This window comes from Phocoena phocoena, chromosome 15 (assembly GCF_963924675.1).
Source record: "Phocoena phocoena chromosome 15, mPhoPho1.1, whole genome shotgun sequence".
Taxonomy (NCBI): Eukaryota; Metazoa; Chordata; class Mammalia; order Artiodactyla; family Phocoenidae; genus Phocoena; species Phocoena phocoena.
Window position 1 is genome coordinate 8,332,549 of NC_089233.1, and position 22,159 is coordinate 8,354,707.

General features: G+C 59.8%; 2 protein-coding genes across 3 annotated transcripts in view; both read right to left on the reverse strand.

Annotated features, from left to right (window-relative positions):
* Positions 1 to 430: 430 nt before the first annotated feature.
* On the reverse strand, positions 431 to 4,089 carry UPK3B (uroplakin 3B). The gene is made up of 6 exons (XM_065891921.1): positions 4,008 to 4,089; positions 3,709 to 3,858; positions 3,234 to 3,471; positions 1,927 to 2,006; positions 1,059 to 1,188; positions 431 to 590 (listed from the first exon to the last, which is right to left on the reverse strand). The coding sequence occupies exons 1-6, from the start codon at positions 4,087 to 4,089 to the stop codon at positions 431 to 433; spliced, it is 840 nt and encodes a 279-aa protein (XP_065747993.1).
* Positions 4,090 to 7,187: 3,098 nt separating this feature from the next.
* Positions 7,188 to 22,159, reverse strand: part of DTX2 (deltex E3 ubiquitin ligase 2) — a 34,026-nt gene continuing 19,054 nt past the window's right edge. The window contains exons 3-9 of one of the 2 annotated variants that reach the window (XM_065891919.1): positions 19,269 to 19,369; positions 14,233 to 14,376; positions 11,798 to 11,871; positions 10,507 to 10,665; positions 9,658 to 9,819; positions 8,345 to 8,434; positions 7,504 to 7,731 (exon numbers count right to left, since the gene is read on the reverse strand). In XM_065891919.1, the coding sequence (XP_065747991.1) occupies positions 7,504 to 7,731; positions 8,345 to 8,434; positions 9,658 to 9,819; positions 10,507 to 10,665; positions 11,798 to 11,871; positions 14,233 to 14,376; positions 19,269 to 19,369 (958 nt within the window). Of the gene's footprint in view, positions 7,732 to 8,344; positions 8,435 to 9,657; positions 9,820 to 10,506; positions 10,666 to 11,797; positions 11,872 to 14,232; positions 14,377 to 19,268; positions 19,370 to 22,159 lie in introns of both variants that reach the window. The other variant, XM_065891920.1, reaches the window with a different exon arrangement.

Here is a 22,159-nt window from a genome sequence, read left to right on the forward strand (position 1 = left end):
GGAAAATGGAAGAACCTCTAAAGGCTCCACTGCAGCCCCAGCCGCTGGTGGATGGGACAGAGGGGCAGAGGGAGGCCTCATATACCCCAGGATGCGCCCAGCCCAGCCCCCTGCACAGGGCAGACAAGGCCCCCTGCAGGCCTCCTCCTGGGGCCTGGAAGCTTCCTGTCAGGGCGGTCTCTCCATGTCACCTTTCAGCCTCACTCGAGGCAGGCAGAACTGAGGCAGATGGAGGCGGAGGCTGGATGCCCAGCCTGACCACAGCCCTCCCCTGAGTGCAACTTCACTGCCTGGAGCGGGGGAACTGGGAAAGCCCAAGGCAGGGCTGCTAGTGGTGGGATGGATTTCAGGCAGGGTGGGGAGATGCGATGGGGGAGGGGCACGTAGGTGCAGGTCCCCCATGGCCCCAGCCCCAGCTGTATGGGCCAGGCTAGGGGTTGAGGCTGGGGAGGGGTTCCAGGCCAGGCTCGCAGCCCACGGGCAGCGTGGCAGCCTCGCTGGGTGGGATGTGGTGGGTCATGTAACGCGTCCCCATGAAGGAGCCGGTTCGCAGCTGCTCTGGGGCCTCCTCCGGCCACCACAGGCTGGAGCTGGATAGGGAGAGGAAGAGGCGCAGCTGTCATCCTGCTGGGTGGAGTAGGCTGCCGAGCTCCCCACTCCCAGAGCCCTCCCCCTGCAGCCTCTGATCTCCCTTTCCTCCCTTGTAGAACCAACCGGAGGTGTGCCTCCTCCAGGTGGCCACCCTGACTACCTGGGTGTCAGTTCGCTGAAATGATAGAGGGCTCATTGGAGAGAAAACAAGGTCAGGGAGGAGAAGGGCCCAGTCAGAACGAGGTGGCCCCTTCTCTGAACCTGTCGTCAGAGGAGCTGCTGGACCACCTCCCTGACCTCCCAGGTGAGAGATATTGGGCGGGGGCGGGGAATTCCCTGCACATCCCTGGAAGGGGCATCGCCCACCTCAGAACCACAGGGCTCATGGAGGGCTTCCAGGTGCTGGGACCAGTGAGAGGGAAGGGGTTCTGGGTGAGAGAGGGGCCCTCGGGGGTGTCAGCACTCACAAGCGCACGCTGGAGGCTGCCAGGAAGGCCAGGAGCAGGAGACCGGCCAGAGAAGAGAGGGCGGAGGTAATGACGATCATGTCGCCACTTCGCCGGCCTGGCCACGTGTCAATGGAGCCTGGGGACTTCCCTGCACACACAGTGGCTCTCAGAGGCTGCCCCTGGACCCCAGGGCGGTCACCTCCCCACCATGCTCCCACCCAAGGCTGACTGCCTTACATCCCCAGCCAGCCTCCTGAGCCCATCCATCTGTCCCTCTCAGCTAGGCATCTGTGTTCTGCCAGCCTGGACCACCAGCCATCGCTCCAGCCTTTGCCTTGATCTCACCTTCTGGGCTGTTCCCACCAATGTGCCTGCCCACTGCCCCGCCTGTTGCAGGAAGCGTGGCAGCAGAGCTCAGGACTGCCCTGCTCCTGGAGCCTGGCATTCAAGGCCCTCACATGACAAGACCCACCAACACCACCAGCCCGGCCTCTCAGCCCATCTCCCAGGCACCCACATGTGGGACACTCCAGCCTTTCACGTGCAGTTTCCTTATCCCGGGACCCACGGCCCTGACCGACTCCAGCCTCCTTCTTGCCCTGGCCCTTCTCCTCCACCTGGCAGTGCTGGGCACAGGGTTGGCTCCTTGAAGGAGGGGAAGACTGCTTCTGTCTATGACGGGGCTGGGGCCCGGGGCACCCGAGGGTTGGCAAACATTTTGGGGTGGACAGAGCCGGTGTCTCTGCCGATGGGGTCGGCCCCGTGCCCCAGCCTCCAGCACGAGGTTCTGTATGGGGCGGGGGCCGGCTGAGCACGACCATGGTGGAGAGGGCAGCCAGTCCACACGGGGCAGACTAGAGCCGGAGCACCCCTCCCCCAGCACTACCTTGACGGAGAGTGATGGGGTCGGACCACCTCGTCTGGGCCTGCGGTGAGCCCTTGGAGTCCATCAGGAGGAACTTCACCCTGGGGAGAGGAGGAAGGGTGAGGCTCTGAGCCTCGACTGCCCTGGGCGAGGCTCCCACCTTGGCCAGGCCCCAGGCAGCTGCTGCTGGCCGGCCAGGCTGTGGGCCTTTCCATGTATAGGGGAGGGTGGGGCCCATCAGCACCGCTGAAGCCTGGCCCTGCTCTAAGGACCCCCGGAGACCTCTCTGGCCACAGTGACCTGTGCCAGCAGCCCCAAACCATCTGACCCGTCGCTCTCCAGACACTCTATCTGGTTTAGGTGGCCCCGATTACTAAGTGTCACATGCAGGGTGCCTCAGGGTGGCTCAGTGGGGCGCATGGGGCTGGGGGGCCCTGGCTTCCCAGAGAACTGCTGGCTGTGAGGAGTCTGTGAGGCCTTGGAAAGCCCCCCTATAAGGGCGGGCACCCCAGGCAAAGGCCAGGGAGGGAGGGCTATGATCAGGGCGCACTCGGAGCCCAGGATCACGGGAGGGGGCAGGCTGAGCTCGGGGGGCACCGGGAGCCGTGCGAAGCCTCGGTAGTATCTTTGTCCGCGGGTGGGGGGCGGAGCTCTGGAAGGTTTCCGAGCCGCAAGGAACGCAGGCAGGCTGGCACTGACGGGACGGCTCGGGGGGCCCGCTAGGGTTGCTGCGGCAGGTACAACTGGAGGCCGCGCCAGGGAGTGGCCACGGGGAGGGGAGGGGGACCTGGCCGGGCTGGGTGAGAGGGCGAGGGAGGCGTGGGTGGAGCCTACGCCCCGGCCCGCCTTGCCTGCGCCCCCTGCCGGTTCCCCCAGCCGCACTTGGTATCCCCGAGGACCTCTGGCCTTGTCCCCTCGTCTGACACCTGTTCTCCCACCCCGGCTCCACCCTCAGCCCCAGGCTTAGTTTCCCGCCAGATTTACCTGTGGGAGGGACGGTGGGCCCTGCAGCATTCCCCTCCCGCCTTGTGGGGCCTGCAGACTCCTCCCCAACCCCCACCCAACCCCACCGGCTCTGCGATGCCCATCTCCTCCTCGTGGGCCTCCTGGAAGGGCCACATTCTGTCTGCCCCCCCCAGCTGGTCGGACCCAACAGAGGAAGAAACCCAGGCTTGTGAAGGGGAGGGGCTTGCTCTGCCTGCAGCCGGGAAGGGGATGGGCCAGGACAGAGGCCTGGGGAGAGGCTGGGGTGGGGGGGCAGCCCTGGTCCCCAAAACCCCTCCTCTCCCAGCACAGCCTTCTCCCAAGGTCCAGGTTGGGTGACCCACCTGTAAGGTCCAGGGCCGGGGAGGGGGGCGTTGCAGTAGGGTGGCTGCTGGAGGTCAGCAAGGCAGCCGGCGTCATTGCCTACCCTAAGCACCGGGGCGCCCCCCCTGCCGCCCACTGGGTCCTCACAGGGCAGCTGATCCAGGGTCAGGGGCAGCGTCATGTAGTGGCCATCCATCGGCAGCCTCGGGGAGGCTGGGATCTCAGCCAGTGTCTGGGGACTCTGGAAGTCCCTGGAGGCTGCAGGAGTGAGGGACAAACAGATTGGGGCCGGAGGGGAGGAGCGGATGGGACCTCGCCACAGCCCCTGGCTGGGTCCAAGGCCTCCAGCCCTGGCCCTCCATGCCTCACATGAGGCTTTGTCACCTCTCAGAGGGCCCTCTGGATAAAGCCCAAACTCCCAATCCACACCCAGTTGTGAGGGGTTCCCAGGGCCCCTGCAGCTCTCCTCAGCCCCAGGCCTGCACCAGGACATACCGTTGCTGAAGGCCACCACCAGCCAGACGGTGCTGGCAGCACTGGCGTGCCCTTCCAGGACACAGCGCGGCTGCTCCAGGGAAAACGTGGTGGCCGTGACCTTCCCTTCCAGGTCCCAGGCTGTTATCCGCGGCGTGTAGGGGATGAGCTCTGCGGCCGTGGAGATAGGGGTGAGGGCCCAGGGCCCACTGCCCCTGGGGCTGCCTCTCCCAATCGGAGGGGGCGGGCTCCCAGGGTCCGGCAGGTGCCCCAGCCCCTTGGATCTGGCCAGGGGCACCCATCCCGGGACCCCCACTCACCCAGGCTCATGCAGGGCTGGGGCCACACCAGCACCACGAGGAGCAGCAGACAAGGGCACAGCTGCCTCCAGGGGAGCCCCATGATGGCCTGCAGAGCACCCACGCATCCACAGCTTGGGGCTCGGCCTCACCCCCTCCCCCAACACCGCGGGCCTGGAGGAGCTGGTTAGTCAGGCTGCCCCCTGGCCGAGGGCTTGAAAGACCTGAAAATGCAAGTTCACCCTCACTCCTCCTCCCAGCCCAGCCCACCACGGGGAGGGAGCTGGGCAGGGCTCCGGTGTGGGGCAGGCCAGGGCCAGTTAGGAGGGCAGGAGCAGGGACGCTGGAGCTGAGCGAGAGAGGTCATTGGACCCCCAAGATGCAGGCCAGGTCACCCCAGAGGCCCATGTCTGAATTTGGGTCCCACCCAGCCTCCCAGCCCTGGGGAGGAGGGCTGATCTCTGGAAACAAGGGTTCAGGGCCACATGCCAGAGATTCCTGCACCCCAGGTGCCAGGAGCCTCCCTCTGGCCTTCTATCCCCACCCAGGGAAGGAAGTGGGCAGCCCCAACCTGTCTGATGCCAGCCCCATCACCACCCCTGGCCCTGCTGCCATCTCTGCACCCTGCCCTTCCTCCACGAGGCCGCATCCTCCCTCACTCCCCAGTTCCTTCGTCCAAAGGAATCACATGGACTCAGAGAAAGGCTTGTAGAGCCCTTGACAGCTAGCAAGTCCCCTACTTCAGTGGTCCCCAACCTTTCTGGCACCAGGGACCGGTTTCGTGGAAGACAATTTTTCCACAGATGGGTACCGGTCTTCATCCTGGGCATTGGGGACACCTGCCCTACTTACATTACTCCCACGGGTTCTCACTATATATGTATTTTTAAATTTTTAATTATTTTTTAAATATCTAAATTTTAATTTTTTTTGGCTGTGCCACACAGCCTGTGGGATCTTAGTTCCCTGACTGACCAGGCACTGAATCCAGGCCCTCGGCAGGGAAAGCGTGGAGTCCTAACCACTGGACTGCTAGGGAATTCCCTGTATGTGTTTTAAAAATTGAGATATAATTCACATACCATATCATTTTAAAATGTACAGTTCAGTGGTTTTTGTTTTCTGGGGGCTTTGGTTTTTTTAGGGGGGGTTGTTTGCTTTTGTTTTGCTTAAACAAGGAGGGATTTATTTTTATTTACAAGAATCCTGGAGGAGGACAGCTGCTGGCATGGGCTTGGTCAAATGACGATAGGGTCAATGTCTCTGAGATTCTCTTGGCCTTTTTCTCATTGTAGCAAGATGGCTGCTGTGGCTCCAGCCATCGTATCCTCAATCAAAGTAGGAAGAAGGGAGGAGCAGGGGGGTGTTATCCAATCTCTTTTATCAGAAAAACATAAGCTTTCCTAGAAGCCCCTGTAGACTTCCTCTTAAAATTCACTGGCCTTAAATCACCAGATTCCAGAAACTTTTCACCACCCCAAAAGGAAACACTGTACCCACTAAAACAGTCACCCCCAATTCCCTCTCCCCCGGACAACCACTAAGTTACTTTCTGTCTCTCCGGATGTGCCTCTTCTGCATATTTCATATGAAGTGAATCACACAGTGCATCCTTCTCTGTCTGGCTTCTTTCACTTGGCACAATGTTTTCAAGGCTCATCCATGTTGTACGTGTCGATAGTTCATTCTGTTTTCTGGCTGAACAGCATTCCGTTGCATGGATACATCACATTGTATCGTGCATCAGCTGATGGACATTGGGGTTGCTCCCACTCTCTGGCTATTACGAGTGCTACCGTGGACATGTTTTCAGTTCTTGGATATTTACCTGGTAGTTTTAATTGTGGAGTCATATGGTAACTGCTTTCTGGGGCACTGCCCAGCTGCTTTCCGAAGTGGCTACATTTTACATAGCCACCGGCCGTGGATGAGGGTTCCAATTTCTCCACATCCTCACCAATATTTATTCCCTGCTTTTTTAAAAATAATAACCACCCTAATGGGTATGAAGTGGTATCACTTTGTGGTTTTGATTTGCGTCTCCCTAATGACGTTGAGCATTTTCCACGTGCTTGTCAGCCATCTGTGTATCTTTTTCAGAGAAATATCTATTCAAGTCCTTTGCCCATTTAAAAAAAATTGGGGATCTGTCTTTTTATTGTCGAGTTGTAAGAGTTCTTGATATTTTTTGGATACGAGACCCCTATCAGGCATAAGATTTGCGAACATTTTCTCCAATTCTGACTCTCACTGTGCTGTAATGGTGGGAGCCGAGCATGAGGGTGGCACTCGGGTGCCCACCCAACTCCTGTGCCCTGTGAGCAGTGGAGCGAGTCTCACCGTGGAACCAAACAGGATTGGGGTCCAGCTTCTCTATGGAGGCCTCCCTGCCCTCCCCAGCCAACTTCACGAGGCAGTGGGCACAGTGCCCAGGGCCCACGATACTGCTAGGGGTCCACAAAAATGCTTAAATTTCTTTTAAAATCAGAAAGAAAAAAAAAAGGAACTTCTAGATGAAAGAAAATGCTCTAACATATATTCATCTTTGTACCAGCGCGTCAAAGAATTTCAGTCCTTTTCTTATAGGAGAAGGGCTTGTGAAAGCAAACCCCCTCCCGCAAACCCCCTCCCCCACATCCCTTATGTCACTCGGTGACTCGGTGTGTGTCTCTTCAGCCCCAGGCCACACTCACCCCCGCCAGGCAGACAGCAAGCCTGCGAGTATTGGATCCTCCTTCTAAGAAGGTTGGGAAGGATGAGAACTTTGAGGATGGGGTCAGATCAATCCTGTCCGGGATTCCAGTCCCGGCTCTACCGCTGTCACTGTACCCTTGAACCTGTTTCCTCACCTGTAGAATGAAGACAGCAGCACCTGCCCCATGTGAGCAGTGCTTAGAAAGCCAGAACCCTGGGGAAGGAGATGGGAGGGGCCCTGGCAGAGCTGCTGGACTGCGCACTGCAAGGAGAACTGGGGCGGGGCCCGGGAGCAGCTCAGGTCAGCGCCCGGCTCCTGGCCTCACTGTAGCCTTGGTTTCTTCATATAGGGGGTTGGATGGGCAGCCTGTAAGTCCCCTTCCTGTTCTGACGCAGCAGGACATGTGTGTGCTGGCCTTCACACATCAGATTTTACACACACACACACACACACACACACACACACACGCAGCCTCTCCACTGACAAACCCACCAGGGCCCGCTGACTTTGGCTATAGGGCATTTATTGCAAATAGAACATCTGAGGTATGAGAAGCTGACCCAGACCCAGGCCTGCCCCTGGCTGGGGGCACAGCAGGCAGTCTCTCCTCACCCCCTGCAGGGCCCCCAGCACCGATGGCCCAACGCGGCCCACCGAGGACGGAGGGGCCCACGCACTGAGGTAGCTGCATCCAAAGCCCTCGCAAGTATGACTCCCAGGCTCACCCAGGTCCCACGCAGGCCCGGGCCTGGGGGGCCGGGGGATGGGGACAGGCAGGCAGGAGCAGCCTGGGCTCCGGCGGGGCACGCCTGCGCCCCCAGCTCACTGCTGCTGCAGGCAGTCCTCAGTCACCCCCTGGGCGGCCAGCTCGGCCAGCACGTTCTGCAGGTAGTTGGGGTCGGGGTAGCCGTGGCCTGTCACGTTGCGGTCCATCTCTGTCTTGTGGTGAATCTCGTTCCACACCACCGTGTCGGTCTCCCCCGTGGTGCTGGACGTCCCTACTGTGAAGATAAGTCGCCTCTTCCAGGCCACCTTCAGCAACTCCAGGACCTGCCCAAGGGGGAGGGGATGGTGGGGAGGCAGGAAGAGGGGGAAGGGGAGGGAATGGCGGGGAAGGGGGGAAGAAGGTGGCCGTGAACAAGCGCTTAGAACAAACCCCAGCTCCCAAGGCTGGCCTGGAGAGCAGACACCCACCCCGACACCCCCTCACCTCCCTAAGCCTCTTCACACCCTCGGAGCTGTCCCCACCCCGAAGCCACCACACCCGCTCTTCTGTCTGCCTGGCACGCTCTTCCCTGGCCTTCGGAGAGCTGGGAAGTCCCAACTCAGGTCTCAGCGCAGAGGTGGCTCTGCAGGCCGCTGCCCCACCACCCAGGTAGAACGGCCCCAGCGCCTCCACATCCCGTCCTCCCACTGGAGCACCGGTGAGGTCAGCTCGTCTCTCCCTGGACCCCGGGCACCTGGGATGCCTAACGTACAGCAGGTCCCCGGGAAGGGGCCCCTCTGCCTGTCGCAGTAAGGTGGGCAGAGGCAGGTCTGGTGTGGCCGCCGAGCTGGGCCCTCCCCACCCCACGGCCTCCCACTGCACACAGACAGCCGGGCCCAGAGCTGCCAGCCGGGGGGAAGGGGGGGCCGCTCCCAGGGGCGTCGGCTGGGCCTTCACCTTGCGGCCTTGGGCGTTGTCCGGAAGGTAGCACTGGCGGGGAAACCCTCTGGCGGTGAACGGCTTTCCAGGGTTGGGGTGTTCTGGGCCCTGCAGGAGGCACACAGATGCGGGGAGTGGGAGCCGAGGGGCCCTCCGGCTGCAGAGGTGCTCGGACACGGGTGCCCAGCCTCACCCCTTTGCCTTCCAGGTGGGGCTACTGCTGCGCTCAAGTGACCAACCAAATCGACCGCCATCTCACGTCTCGCTCTGAAGACCCACCGTGAACACGGCGCCCACCCACGACTGCCCTCCCTGAACCCGGGCCGCTCAGCCCGGCGTCAGACACTCCGGCTAACTCCCTCCACTTCCCCGAAGAGCCCGGATCCCTTAGAGGCTGGGACGGAAGCGCCTGCTTCGCTGGAGGCCCTCTGGGCACGGGGCTCTCTGGACTGGATGACAGGGCCCACCGCCTGACACCCTCACTCAGGCACACAGCCCCTCCACTCTCGCCCTAGAAGTGGCCGGAGTGGGGCCCGAGACAGTGGCGGCAGGCTGGACAGAGGCTGGCGATTGGAACCGCGCACAGCCCTTGCTGTGCCCTCGGCCACACGGTGACACGCCATGTACAACTCCAAAGTCCCCTCCCACTCTGTGGCTCTACTGCTGTCTGGAGTGTTTCTAAATTTCACTTTGAGCCACGGAGAACTGGAGAGAAACCAGGGGAAGCACCTAATTAGACAAAACCGAGTGACATCCCGTCAGACTCCTGGCCCCCACTACCCAGTATCTTCCCAACCTGCCCAGGCTCTGAGATCCCCCAACCTGGTCCAAGGCAGAGACCTCAGGGGCCAGGGCTCCCGTCTGGGTCCCCAATGAGCTTGGGTTCCTGTCCCCGCACGCCCCACGCAGGCCTGGATCAGGCCACTGAGCGGGTCCCTCAAGAGCAGTCAGGCCAGCCAGCCCTCCCCACCCTGTGCTCTGCCCCTGTGGGCTCGCTGGCCGGCCGGCCCAATAAAAGCGCTCCTCCTGCTTAGACGCTTGCTGGCCTTCCACCCAGTACAAGTCCAGCGAAGATGCCTCTGCCTCCAAGAAGCCCTCCCTGGCTCAGGAAAGGGCTAGGGCCACCTCTCTGTTTCCACAACCCTAGGAGCTGGCTCTAGCCCCCAGCACCAGTGCCTCCTGGTTGCTGGTGGCCTGACTTGGCAGCTTAGGCACCTTCACAGTGACCTGGGGTGTGCAGACTGCTAGGAGGGGGAGAGAAAGGACAGCACCCGAGAAGGGCTGATTCCAGAAAGATCCGAGGAGGCTCCTCTTGTGCCGGGGCCCCTTACCTGAATGCCATGGGGAATGTTGTAGACTATGAGGATTGTCCCACAGTCCTCGTGGCCGGGGAGGGACACCTGGAACGTGAACACCTCCATCTTCCCCCGGGGCTGGGTTCCAGTTTTCTCCCCATAGATAGTTTTGCAGGAAGGACACTGCAAGCTTCCATCCTGGGACAAGGCAGAATGCCGTGGACTGAGCCGGGGCCCCTGAGAGGGCACCCAGGCCAGCCACCCCACTGGCTAGATGGGAAAGAGGCCCACAGGGACACAGGTTTGGCCCCGAGTCACACAGTGGGTCCCAGGCACATTGCCCAACTCCCAGGCAGCCTCCTCGCAAAGAAACTTGATTCTAGAAGCTTCCTTGGACAGATAAGTTTTAACCCAGAAACTCATGCCATTTTCATTAAAGGGACAAGGTACCCAGAGACTGGCATCAGGTAAGAAAATGAGGTTTGTGAGCAAAAGCTTGCACAGCCGAGTCATGTTTAAGATGAAAAAGAAAACCCTGTGAACGGTGGACTGATAAGCTGGCATCTTGGCTGGTACACAATGGCACGGGGACACTGCGCAAAGGCCAGGCCCCAAGGCCCACCACGGGCCTTCGTTCTCTCCGTCCCCCTGACCTGTCCACTCCGGCTGAACTACATCAAAGGCAGGGCAGCCAGGCATCGCCTGCCACCCCCAGGCCCATCCTGCTGCAGGGCCAGGGCTGCAGACATCTCAAGGCTGCCTCCGAGCGGGTCCTGGGCCCCTCACACGGCAGCCCCAGTCACCTGCTTAAGTGCAACATGACGGGTACAGGCTGCGGGAAGGAGACCCCGACCCCCACCCCTGGCCCTGGCGGGCCATGGGTACCTTGTTCCCGTTGCAGTACATGGCCAGCAGGCAGAGCAGGTGGAAGGCGTGGCTGCACTTGGCCAAGCGGCCCACAGCCACCGGCCCGAAGGTCTTGCTGTCGGTCGCGTCGCTGTAGCCGGACGCCATGGACAGCTTCTCCATACAGATGATGCAGTCCTGGAGGGAGACCCAACCCGGGGAGTGCTCACCCACGGCCCCTGTGCCACAGTGGGTGGGTCCTGTAGGACCGGCCTTCATCTGCTGAAGTGCCTCACCCCAGTCTAACTCAATCTGACAGCTGTTTGTTCCGGAGGCTGGGAGCACAGAGGGCTCACCGTCACCACAGCAGAGGGGACGGCAGGCAGCACCAAGCATGGGGGCCGGCATAACAACTGAAGCACAGGCGGAGACGGCGGCCAGAACAGCCAGGCAGAGGTAAGTACGGGAGGGGCCCTCAGCGCTGGGCTTTACAAGGGAAAGGGAACTTGTCAGACGCACAAGCACGGGAACGGGCCCTCGGGTAGAGAGAAGAAAGCGTTCTGAAGCGGGAGCCAGCGTTTCCGCTGGGAGGGGCGGCGCACCTGCAGGGCAAGGGGCAACCAGGGTGCAGGAGACAAGGCGAGGTGGGGGGAGGACCAGATCCCAGGAGGCCCTGACGGCCACGGTCGGGGCTGGGGCTTCTTCATCTTACACGTCGGGGGCCCAGCTGAGAGGCTGTGAGCAGCGGGTACTAAGTCATCGTGGCCACGTGTCGGCTGTGTAGCCGGCAGCTTGGAGGGGGGTGGCAGGGGGCAAAGCAGCCCAGCTGTGCTGGGTGAGCACAAAGGCAGAGACAAACAGACAGCTGTGAAGGGGGAGGGCAGAGCAGGCTGGAGGGAGGGGCCAACGGGAGGATGACTTTCAGGTTTCTGTCCAAACCTTTACCAGCCAGATGCTTCCTATGCACTCAGTTTGCAGGAGAAAGAGGGAAGAGAGTCCTCGGCTCTGGACTGGCACGAATGACCTTGACCCCCACCCCTCCAGATTCTCCAGGACTCTCCATTCAAATCGGAGAAAAGCGCCATAGCCCCGAAGCGAGGCTCAGCAGAGAGAGGTCCAGGTGCAGCCGTGACGGGGGTCTGGCAGGCTGGGTTAACCACAGGAACCCCGACCGGCCCTCCCAACAGCCAGGCGGGCAGGATGGCTCTCTGGACGAGGCCAGAGGCTCCTCAGGAAGCACCTTCCAGCAGGGGACAGGCTGGCGTCCTCGTCTAAGCCACCCCTCATTTCCAAACAAAACCAAAAGCAGCGTGGTTTCCGTGACACGCACCTCATCCAGGGCCGTCTTCAGCTCTTCTGTGTAGTTTTTTATCACCTGCTCTGGCTCTGGCTTTGGAGGCCCTCCTAAAAGAGAGAAGAACATAAGTGGTGTCCCAAGGAGAACGAACTGGAGATGCTGGAACGAGACAGAAAGGACGACAGTGAGCGGTCCAAGTTGCTGGGAGGGATGTTAGGGCGGCTCAGAGGGGAAGGTTAGCGTGCAGGAGAGGAGAGACCTGGGCCAGGCGCAGAACGCTCCGGAGCTCTGCCGGCTGAGCCCTTCCCGGCCCACGCCGGGGGCCCGGCCCCAGGAGCCCTGGAGGAGACGGAAGAGGGGCAGAGACAGCAGCTGGCCACAGCCCTCAGGAGCCACGACGGGGCCCTGCACACCTTCACTCAGGAAACCTGTCCCAGGCTTCAGAGGACATGTGGAAGAGTCAAACAGCAGCTTCTAAAACAGATACTCTGGAGCACATTCTGGCCGTGTTATTTTACTCAGCTTTCATCATTCTTGTAAGAAAGTCTCGGTAAGAGAAGTAAGTTTTCTGAGTCAAGTGTGTAGCGCGTGCCTACCCCATGGGGGCATCTGTGTGCACACCGACTGCAGATGACGGCCACACAGCCACAGCAAACCACAGTCTTCTTGGGCTTGTCCCTGGACTGTGGGGTGTCAGTGACAGGCCTCCTCGATTCCTAAGCTGCCCACAGTTCTGTCCCCGACCCCTCCTCCCGAAACCTCCCACTCCTCTGTGTGCACCTGTGCAGGAAGCCCGGAGCAGAGGCCCTGCACCAAACAGGCCCCACCCCAAGGAGAAGAAACGCCCCCAGCTAGAGAGAGAATCAGCATGGCGGGGTTCTCCAGGCAGAGGCAGCTGCAGAATCACAGAGGGACAGCAAAGCGGAGCACAGGGGAGGGACCAGGGGGACCAGCGCAGCCCGGGGAGAGTGATCCCTGCAGGGCTTGTCATCCTGTCTCAGGGTCAGGGGGAGCTCCTGGTCCTAGACCCTGAGACCAGAGGGGCTCTGGTGTGAACCCAAGCTCACGGCCATCAGCCTGCGGCTGCAGACTTACAGGCCTGAGCTCCCTCTAGACCAGAGAAGGCCAGGGGACAGTTATGAGGGGAGCAGAGGGGCAGGGACCTGGTGATGTCAGGTTGGATTCTGGCTCTTGGGCTGGGACCAAATCAGGCCACCTCTGAGTCTCAGTCCTCTCATCTAAAAAGTGGACCCAATACCAACCAAAGCCGTGATCACTGTAAGGGCATTAGCTGCTATGACCTGAAAAACAGCTAGAGGCAAAGGAAGACCACGCACCCCACACACACGCACAGGCACCCCCATACACACAGACTTCTAGGACCCTGACTCTGGTCGCTGGGGAGAAAGCCAGGCAAAAGCACAGTCCCCACCGGCACCGGGTGGCCATCCTGCTGGCTGGGACTCTATTCTGATTGAGGGGAGGAGGCCTTCTAGATAAGACTGGTCTAGAAGGCCACGTCGACTAGGGACAGGCCAGTCTCCAGCTGGACCCTGGGATCCCTTCGGTGAGGCCTGGCTCAGCACCCCTACCTCTCCTGCCTGCCTGTGCCCAGGCAGCCTTTCAGAACTGGAGGTAACTCTCCAGGAGCCACTTTTCTCAAAGGGGGCCAGCCAGGTGACCGCCTACCCCACGAAAGGGACATCCGAGCCCAGGAAGGCCAGAGCGTCTGCTGAGAGCCTTGTTTTCCCGGGGCAAACCCGAGTGCCTCAGGAAGCTGCCGGCCTCTGAGGCAGAGTAAGAAGGGGGAGCAGGGCAGGAGCGACTGCTAGGGGTGGGGTGGGGCTGGGCAGGGTTAGCCCCGCCCCTCCCTGGCCTCCCTCCTCCCCCTTTGGGCAGGGGTTAGACAGGCAGTGAACAGGATCAGAGCAACCACCGTACTACTACTACTTGCCAGGCGCTTCCCAAGCGATTTACTTCCTATTCCTCCCACAAGCAACCTGCCCTGTAGGAGGCGCTCCGCTCATGAACGGGAGGCTTGTGTGAGTTCACAAAGCCCGTGAGCTCTGGAAACGCAGGACTGGCGGAGCCAGAGCCATGCCCCCTCTCACACCATCCTGAAGGTCACCGGGGCGGTCACACTTCTCTGGCCCAACGATGGAAGCAGAGCCATCATCGGCTTTAGAAATGGCAGGTTTAGAACTTACTACCCACAGGCCCCTCCACCTGAGTTTTGTTAAAACTCACAGCACCTTCCAACGGTTCTGAAACCCCTCCTCCCTGGCCGTGTGACGGCCAGGGCAGTGGTCATCGGGGGACCCCTCTGAAGTAGCCCCACATGGGCTGGCCCTTTGAAGGAAGCGGCGGAGGGCCGTGGTGGTCAGAGAAGAGCGTTCGGTGCAGCAGTCAGAGGCAGCAAGACTCGGAGGAGACTTAGCAGAGGCCAGAGAGTATTTGTGAGCAGGAACTACCTTTCATGGACATTTTCCTCAATCTCTTAACTGAGCTGTGACTTTTAGAGGCCAGACAGGAGGCGGGAGGGCTGGCGGGCTGGGGTGCGCGGCTAAGACACACAGGGAGTCCAATGGCTGACATCAGAATACTCGTCATGCCTACACGGGGTGCGAGATCAGACATGCAGAGAGGGGAGAAACGTTAGAAGGAGTCGTTCAGCATGTGACCTCCACAAATCCCGGCTGTGTCCAGCTGGCACTGTCAACGGCCATCAGGACCTGCCGATCTCCCCGGGGAATCCGGCTGCTCGAGGCTGCTAGGGCCTATCCGGGCCGGCAGGGCTAAGCTCTGGGTCGGGAACCAGTGAAATGCCTGGCTGGTGGGAGCCTTGGCCCCAAGCTCCAAAGGGGTCTGTGCAAGCAACCCATCAGCCCGTGCCTGGAGCATGCAGGGGGCGAGTCTGTTGCTTCGGGAGGGCAGAGGGCAGAATGCCACCCCAGGAAGCCTCCTCAGCAGTTCTGGTGGGCGCCTCTCTGTGCCAGGCATGAGGAAGGAGAGCAGACGGGCGACACAGAAGGGCGCAGCCAAGCTATGGAAACGCAGATGGGCTGGAGCTCACGGTCCTCGCTCTGTGGCCCCTCGGCCGCGCCCCCTCAGCTCCTGCTCAGCTTGCCCCCGTGCGGAGCTGCCTGTTTTGCACGCCGCACCTGGCCCGCCTAGATGCCTTCAGCGCCATCGCCGGGGCGGGGCGGGCCAGCGGGAATGCTGCCCCAGGCCTGCTCCCCCACCGAGGCATCCCCATGGCCCCTGTGGCCGCTCCTCTGGAGCAGTTAAGGTCCCAGGCCATGGCTTCCTTCTCTGGTCCCCTTTGCCCTGGGTGGGAGCACAGGGGCAGCCCACAGCGTGAGGGAGCCGCAGCAGGCAGCCGCACCGAGTGGACTGTCCAATCTTGTCCCTCCTTCCTGATGCCTGCAGGAGGGATGCCTCACTCCTCAGCCTGGCGCTCCACACGCATCCTAGCCGGACCCTCACCCGCGCTCCCCAAGGACCTGGAACACAGCACGTCCTCCCGCTGGAGTCCCCATTCCTGCCACACTCTCAGCCACCCTGCTGTCCACAGCACCCTCTACCCAATCCTCCCTGTCCCTAGTCAGGCTCAAAAGCACCTCCTCCCCCAGGGAAGGGAGCTCTGGGCTTCCCCTCGGGCACCTCCCTTAGGGGGGCTTTCTAGGTGCTCAGAATCTGGCAAGGGCTCTGGGCACAGCAGACAAGCCAGGTGGACCTGCTGCCCACTCCAGAGGCGATCCAGAGCGGTGAGGAGAGATCTGGCCTCGGGGTCCACGGGGGCCCACTGTGGCCTCCACCAGAGAACAAAGGCTCTCAGCGGGGCAAATGCGCCCAGTCAGGGACAGAAGCAGAGGCCGGCAGCCTGGGCAGTACAGGGTGCGTTGTGGTGGCCACTCCGCAGGAGACACCAAAGTGGACATCAGAAGACCAAGGCTGGACACTGGGTGCCCGCTCATCAGGTAACTCGATGCCACCAGCATCCCAAGGTTGTTCCTGGGCTCAAATTGTGGGTTCCCTTGGAACTGAACATCGGGTGGGCCAAATGACAAGCAGGCACAGGGGGCAGATAGATGGGAAAAAAGAGAACAATCCCTTAGGAGAACCCTGGAGCTTTGTACTTGCCCCAACATGCACCAGTTCCCGCCCATCAAGCAGACCCCTCTGCACTGGCTGCCCCTCCCTGAGCGGCAGCCCCTCCCTGACTGCCCATCTGAAACGGCCACGTCCCCCTCCTGCTCCGTCTCCTTCACTCTGCTCCAAGAGGTGCCCGGTCCCTGCCTGCTGGGGAGCAGACATCCCTGAGGCCACCACATCAGCCCCGCGAGAGGCCAGCGTGAACAACGCTCCTACCCTTTTCAATGCAGGACCTGCTCCTCCGAATTCAAGACATAGACAGCGAAGTCTTAACTTAGACGCCCACAGACAAGCAGCCCATGCCCTGCAGGTCTGCCTTCTTGTGAAAAAGTGTGAAAATCACCCCAGAGCTAACACTTCACAAAAGCGGCATCCAGTGGACAGGATTGGGCGGTGGGGGGGGGGACCAAGAGGGGCCATCACATCTTCCCCAATAGCAAGGGCTCAGGGACAGCGCCCCCCCAAATCGGCATAACAGCTCGGATAGCCACGGCTTTTCCTGCTCTCGTCTTGATCTGCCGGAGCCCCTGGCAGGTCCTGCACGTGGGCAGATGTGCAGACACTCCCTTTCTGATGTCCAGCGTTGGCCTTCCATCTAGTGACCAGGGCTCAGGTCCAAGCCTATCCTCCGCTGGCCCTGGCCTTACCGAGCTGGGCTCAAGGCCAGTACCACTCCCCACTGGCTGACCGGTCTCGGGCAGGTCTTGGTAGCGTAAAATGCAGACACTCCTCCTCCCTCGCAGGGTGGGAGCCTGGCCCCGGTCTCGGAGGCCCACTCCTCCCCACCCCCCCTTAAGAAGAGGCCCTGGCTGGGCCGCAGGCAGCAAAGCCAGCACCTGAGGTGGCTGGCTGACACGGACGTGGATCCTCCACCAGCGAGAGGGGCGCACAGCCCTTCCGCAGTACATCCGCGGGCTGGAGACCTACCTGCAGACCCCTGTGCCCAGGTGCTCACCTCAATGCGGCGAGCGTGTTCCCAAATCCATAATCGAATGCGTAACTGCAGCCCAGCTGAGAGGTCTCTCCAGACCCTGCTTCTTGGGGGTGGGCGCAGGATCCCTGGTTCCCTGGTGCCCCACACAGCGGCCCCAGCTTCAGGTACGAGCCAGAGCCACGTATTCAGGCGGGGCGGTGTCTGGCCGCTGGCTCGTCTACTACACTTTCCTCACTGGGACCCAGTTCCTGAACCTTTGGGGTCTGTTTCCCTGACAAGTAAATGGAGATTAAAATACCTGCCTGCCTCCAGGATCGCTGTGAGAGCCCAGGCGGCAGGGGACACAGAGGATGTGGCCTGCAGCGGGTCCAGCCTCAAGAGCTCCTCAGCACCCAGACCACTTCTGAGCTGTGTGCAGAGGTGATCATGGCATTGGTATTAAAGCCTCAGTGACCGCAGAGCTGAACGGAGCTGGGCGCGTGCAGGTTGGGCCCATTCCCCCACCACCTCTCTCCAACAAGACCAGCACCACACGCACGCACACGCGCACACACACACACACACACACAGGCCTGAAACACCTGTGGCGTCGGATGCCACGAGAAGACCTACACTGGGCAGGGACTTCCTAGTCACCACATTTTTGCTCACTGTTCTCTCTGCCCCAGCAAAGGGCTGATGGCTGAGCAGCTGACAGACTGAAAGCCTCCCCTCCTGGGGCTTTCCCGGCCCCACTCTACCGTCCTCACCGCCTCTCTGACTGGTCCTTCCATGTCCTTCAAGGGCTCTTCTTCCCGGCATCCAACCGGGTCTCCGTAAGCTCACTCCCGGCGGGCGGGCACGGGCCGCCCCACTCCACCCCACGCCGCTCTTCTGAACTGCTCATCCAAACCTCCCTGCCTCTGGGACAGCTCCGCCCGTCGACAGCCACAGCCATCACCCCACCCATCGCCCCATCGCCTCACAGCGAGAAGCCCAGACTCTGAGGCCAAGAATGCCTGGGGCTGAATCCCAGCTCTGCCAAGGGCTGGCTGGCTGGCCCTGGGAGGTTTGCGGAGTTCTCTGAGCCTCACTTTCCTTAAACATAAAATGGGAATCAAAGTTCCTCCCCCACAGAGTTGCTATTGGGATGAAATGAGTTACCACACATGCAAAACCCCTAGTCTTTCCTCCTTAATTATGATGATTTATTATCTCTGTCGGCAGCTGTACACCAGGCCTCACCAGGCCTCATTCTATTCCTTCCCTCTCACAACCAATCCAACCACCAAGTCAGAAGCCCTTACCTCCATCTACGGCCACGACCCTAGTCAGTGGTTGGCCCACCTGAGGCATGAAGTCCAGGTCCACAGGGTCTCCCTGCCTCTAGGCCTGGTCCCCTCCAATCCCCCCTGTGCTACCACAGTGACTCACCCAACACCCAGTCTGGTTAGCTCACTCCTCTGCCTCCATCTTTAAATGATGGAGGCTCACCAGACTCCTCAGTGTATCTTCAGGTACGATTTTACATTTCCCATAAGTTAAAAAATAACTTTCAGTGGCTTCCTAATACCCGCAAGAGGAATTTTAAAAACAGTTTGGGGCTTCCCGGGTGGCACAGTGGTTAAGAATCTGCCTGCCAATGCAGGGGACATGGGTTCGAGCCCTGGTCCGGGAAGATCCCACATGCCGCGCAGCAACTAAGCCTGTGCGCCACAACTACTGAGCCTGTGCTCCAGAGCCCACGAGCCACAACTACTGAGCCCACGTGCCACAGCTACTGAAGCCCGCACACCTAGAGCCCGTGCTCCACAACAAGAGAAGCCACCGCATCGAGGAGCCCGCGCACTGCAACGAAGAGTAGCCCCCGCTCACCACATCTAGAGAAAGCCTGCGCGCAGCAACGAAGACCCAACGCAGCCAAAATAAATAATTTATCAATTAAAAAAAATAACAGTTCAAAGGTGTAAGGTTAACAAAAGATCTAGAGAGACACAAAAGCACTTACTCAAAATGTTAACTCCAGCCAAGAGTTCTATGAGTTCCCCAGGGGGCCCCCTTAGGGAAATGCCTAAAGCATTTGGGGACAGCAAAGTGACTCCTGAACCATAATTCAAGGCGATGTGAAAACGTAAAAGATGGGGGAAAGGCCACACCAGGGCACCCACCGTCATTAAGCATGACCCGCCCCCCCGCCCCAACACCGAGACAAACGAACAGGCACCCAGGCTCACCCGCTGGGGGATACACCATCACTGAAAAAAGGCACCGCCCCCCAAGGAGCCTCTCTGGGTTTCCATGAGAACACACAGGTGTAACAAGACCCCTGCCCCACAATCTCCTCCCCCTACCCCACGCATTCCCCCCTGCCCCCAAGTCCTGGTCCTGCCAGACACAGTCTGTTCTGGAACCTGGACCAGGGAGCAGCCTGCCTACCTGCGAGAGCTTGCTGGACCCTGCTGGGCTTCGACATCTGCACGGGCACCGTGGCAGGGACGCTCCTGGGGCTGCTCACTGGACCGCTGGGCAGGGAGGCACTTGTGGAGAAGAGAGAGCAGAGCTTAATGTGCGGAGACGACTTAGCAGAAACAGGAGCCAGAGAAACACCGAGTGAGGAAGACACGGGTGCTGCCGAGGCCCCTTTGTGGTTTCACTTCCCGCAGCTGCCTCTGTACAGTGAGGGCTTCTGTTTTTTTTTTTTTTTAAAGAAAAGATCCCGATGAAGAGTATCTGGAAGGAGGAGCAAAGAGATCTGATGTTCACTCCTCTCAGACCCAAACTAACCAAGAAAGAGAATCTGAATACTTGATGTTAAGCCAGAGGCCGGCCCGCCATCACTTCCCCTGTGAAAATCAAGCGACAAAAGTCAAACTCCAAGTTGGGCCTTGGGGAGGGGAAGGAACCGTAGGCAGGGAGGGGGCAGCGACACGAAAGAACACTGCTGGGGATGAACCTCATCTTTTTACAAGGTATCGAGAATGAAGCTTTGGCTGTCAAAAAACGTTCTCCTGGACAATCAGAGACTCTGAAGACAAACCTAAAAGAATTATGAACTCACCAGCTTCATCAAAAGGAGGGCTCTGTGGCTCCCTGCAGAGCGGAAGTCCAGCAGAAACCACTGTGAGTGGTCCAGACCAGTACCACCAGTAATAGGAACCCCAAGAGAAGACGCTCCGAGAAGGAAATAACACCCCTCTTGTGGTTCTTGCCAAAACAGCATAACCTCAGTCCAGTCATGAGAAAACGTCTGACGAACCCAAATTAAGGGCCATTCGACAGGAGGCCACAGGAGGAGGAACAGGTGGAGGAGGAGAAATGACAACTGGATGCAAAGTGGGATCGTGGGACAGGAAGACAACTGCAGAGGAAACACCGATGAAAGTGGGAGAAGTCTTTAGCTAACAGTCCTGCACCAGTGGTGAGCCCCTCTCTGGTTCTGAGCCGCACCATGTTTACGAAAGATGTTAACACGAGAAGTCAAGTAAGGGCGGTGGGGAAACTCTGTACTATTTCTGTGACTTTTCTGCAAATCCCAAATTAGTTCAAACTACAGGAAATTTTTTTTTCAATGAAGGTCTTGCTTCCCACAGTGACTAATTCCAGGTCTCTCACTTGGTTTTAAGCCGTTATATTTTTAAACGGTAATAAACCCGTGCCATTATGGTTTCAGGGAGCCCTGCCCTGGGGACAGCTGGCGTAGATGGCCCGCCATGCCTGCTACCTCCTCCCCCTCCCGGTGACTGCGTCCTCCAATCCAGCACTGCCCATGTTCAAGGTGACGCAGTGGGAAGGGTTTTGAAACCCTTCCACGCAGTCCCTCCACTGGAGCTCCCCAAGGACAGGCCCTGGGCATGTTCCTCTCTGTTCCACTGGGCCCAGCCTGGATCCAGGAGCTGGGAAGGTGCTCAGGAAACGATGGACGCCTCCAATCTGCTGTGCCACCCTTACAACGGTCGGCAAACCAGCAACCACCTGGTTACGGCAAATGCTTCTGGAAGCTGCCCAGATCCTTCCCTACTGCTGGTCTGGGGTCACGGGTCCCACTGGTGGACACAATAGGGAGCTGCTGGTTCTGACCCAAATCAGAAAATTTCACACTGGCTGGTACTGGTTTTCATTTCTGGACTATTCTCCCCAAACAGAATAACCTGTGCGGCCACGCTTCCTGCCACCCTTATCTACCCTCAGCCCCAAGAGGACAATGGAACTGGATCAGGGCGCTCTGATGATGTGGGAGGCGGGGGGGGGGGGGGGGGGGGTTAGGTGTGTAGGACACTAGGGCTAAGGTTTTGGCCCCGCTAAACTCCGTTTAATTTGAAGCCACGCCCCACGTGGCGCCACCTTCCTGAGCCTGTTTCTTCAATTCTCAGGTTCTAGAAGTGAAGAATTTGAGAAGATACAGCCCTTGGAGGCATCCTTCATCTCCCAAGCTAACCCGACAGGGAGCACTAAGCTTCAGCCCATAGCCAGGAAGCTGGAAAGCTGAAGCCTGGCTCTGCCACTGCACTGGGCTACTCAGTGGGCATCACTGGCCCAGCGGGGGTCCGAGAAGCGGGATCCTCCCTTGCTGGTGAGAGGCACGTATCTGAGGGAGAAGGCCTAGGTTCTAGAGCAGAAAGCAGACAGGCAGTAAGGCTTCCAATGAGCAGCTCACCCTGGAACTGGGACCAGGAACCATGGCTAAGTTCAATCTGCTTAGGGGTCTCACGATGTTGTCACTTGCCCTGCGACCTTCCCCAGCTCCTGCCCCATGCATTTCTCTGCTGTGATCAGAAGGAACAGAGCAGTAAAAGGATCCAGTGGGTCCCAAGATGGGGACTCTCAGGGATGGACAGAACCTCAGAGGTCGCTGATCTCCCTGCACCGTCCTCTAAAGGGCTCAAACTGGCAGAGTGTTCCCCGACGTGGGGGCACCATATGCCCATGAAGTGCCCTTCCGAGAGTTCCCTCTCACCTGCCTCATGCACCCGTCCCACCTGCTGGGTTCCTGGCTCTACCTACTAGGCCCTCCCTGCCTTGCCTGTCTGGGACCGTCTCCAGGAGCTTCCAAGTGGAGCTGGGAACACGAGACAGGAAGATTTCTAGTCTTCTCCGCAGACAGGACTGGACAGTCCCAAACAGGGGGCAGAGCTAGAAGGCTGGACAGTGAGGCACACAAAGCCTTCTTCCAGCTCCCCACGAGCTGCCACCCACCGGGGAACCTCTGAGCATGTGCAGTACAAGAAGCGTACGATGTGGAACCTGGCGACCCCCTTCCAGTCCCCGCAGCGCTTAAAAGCTGGGTGCCTTGGTGCATGTCGAGTCCCCTGAGCTTTACTTTCTCTCTC

Bases quoted from the DNA above. Each gene is read 5' to 3' on its own strand.
- UPK3B (XM_065891921.1), bottom strand. From the start codon at position 4,089: ATGGGGCTCCCCTGGAGGCAGCTGTGCCCTTGTCTGCTGCTCCTCGTG. The intron at 3,859-4,007 runs GTGAGTGGGGGT...CCACGGCCGCAG, and splicing joins CCAGCCCTGCATGAGCCTGG to AGCTCATCCCCTACACGCCG. The intron at 1,189-1,926 runs GTAGTGCTGGGG...CTGTGTGTGCAG, and splicing joins CCCCATCACTCTCCGTCAAG to GGAAGTCCCCAGGCTCCATT.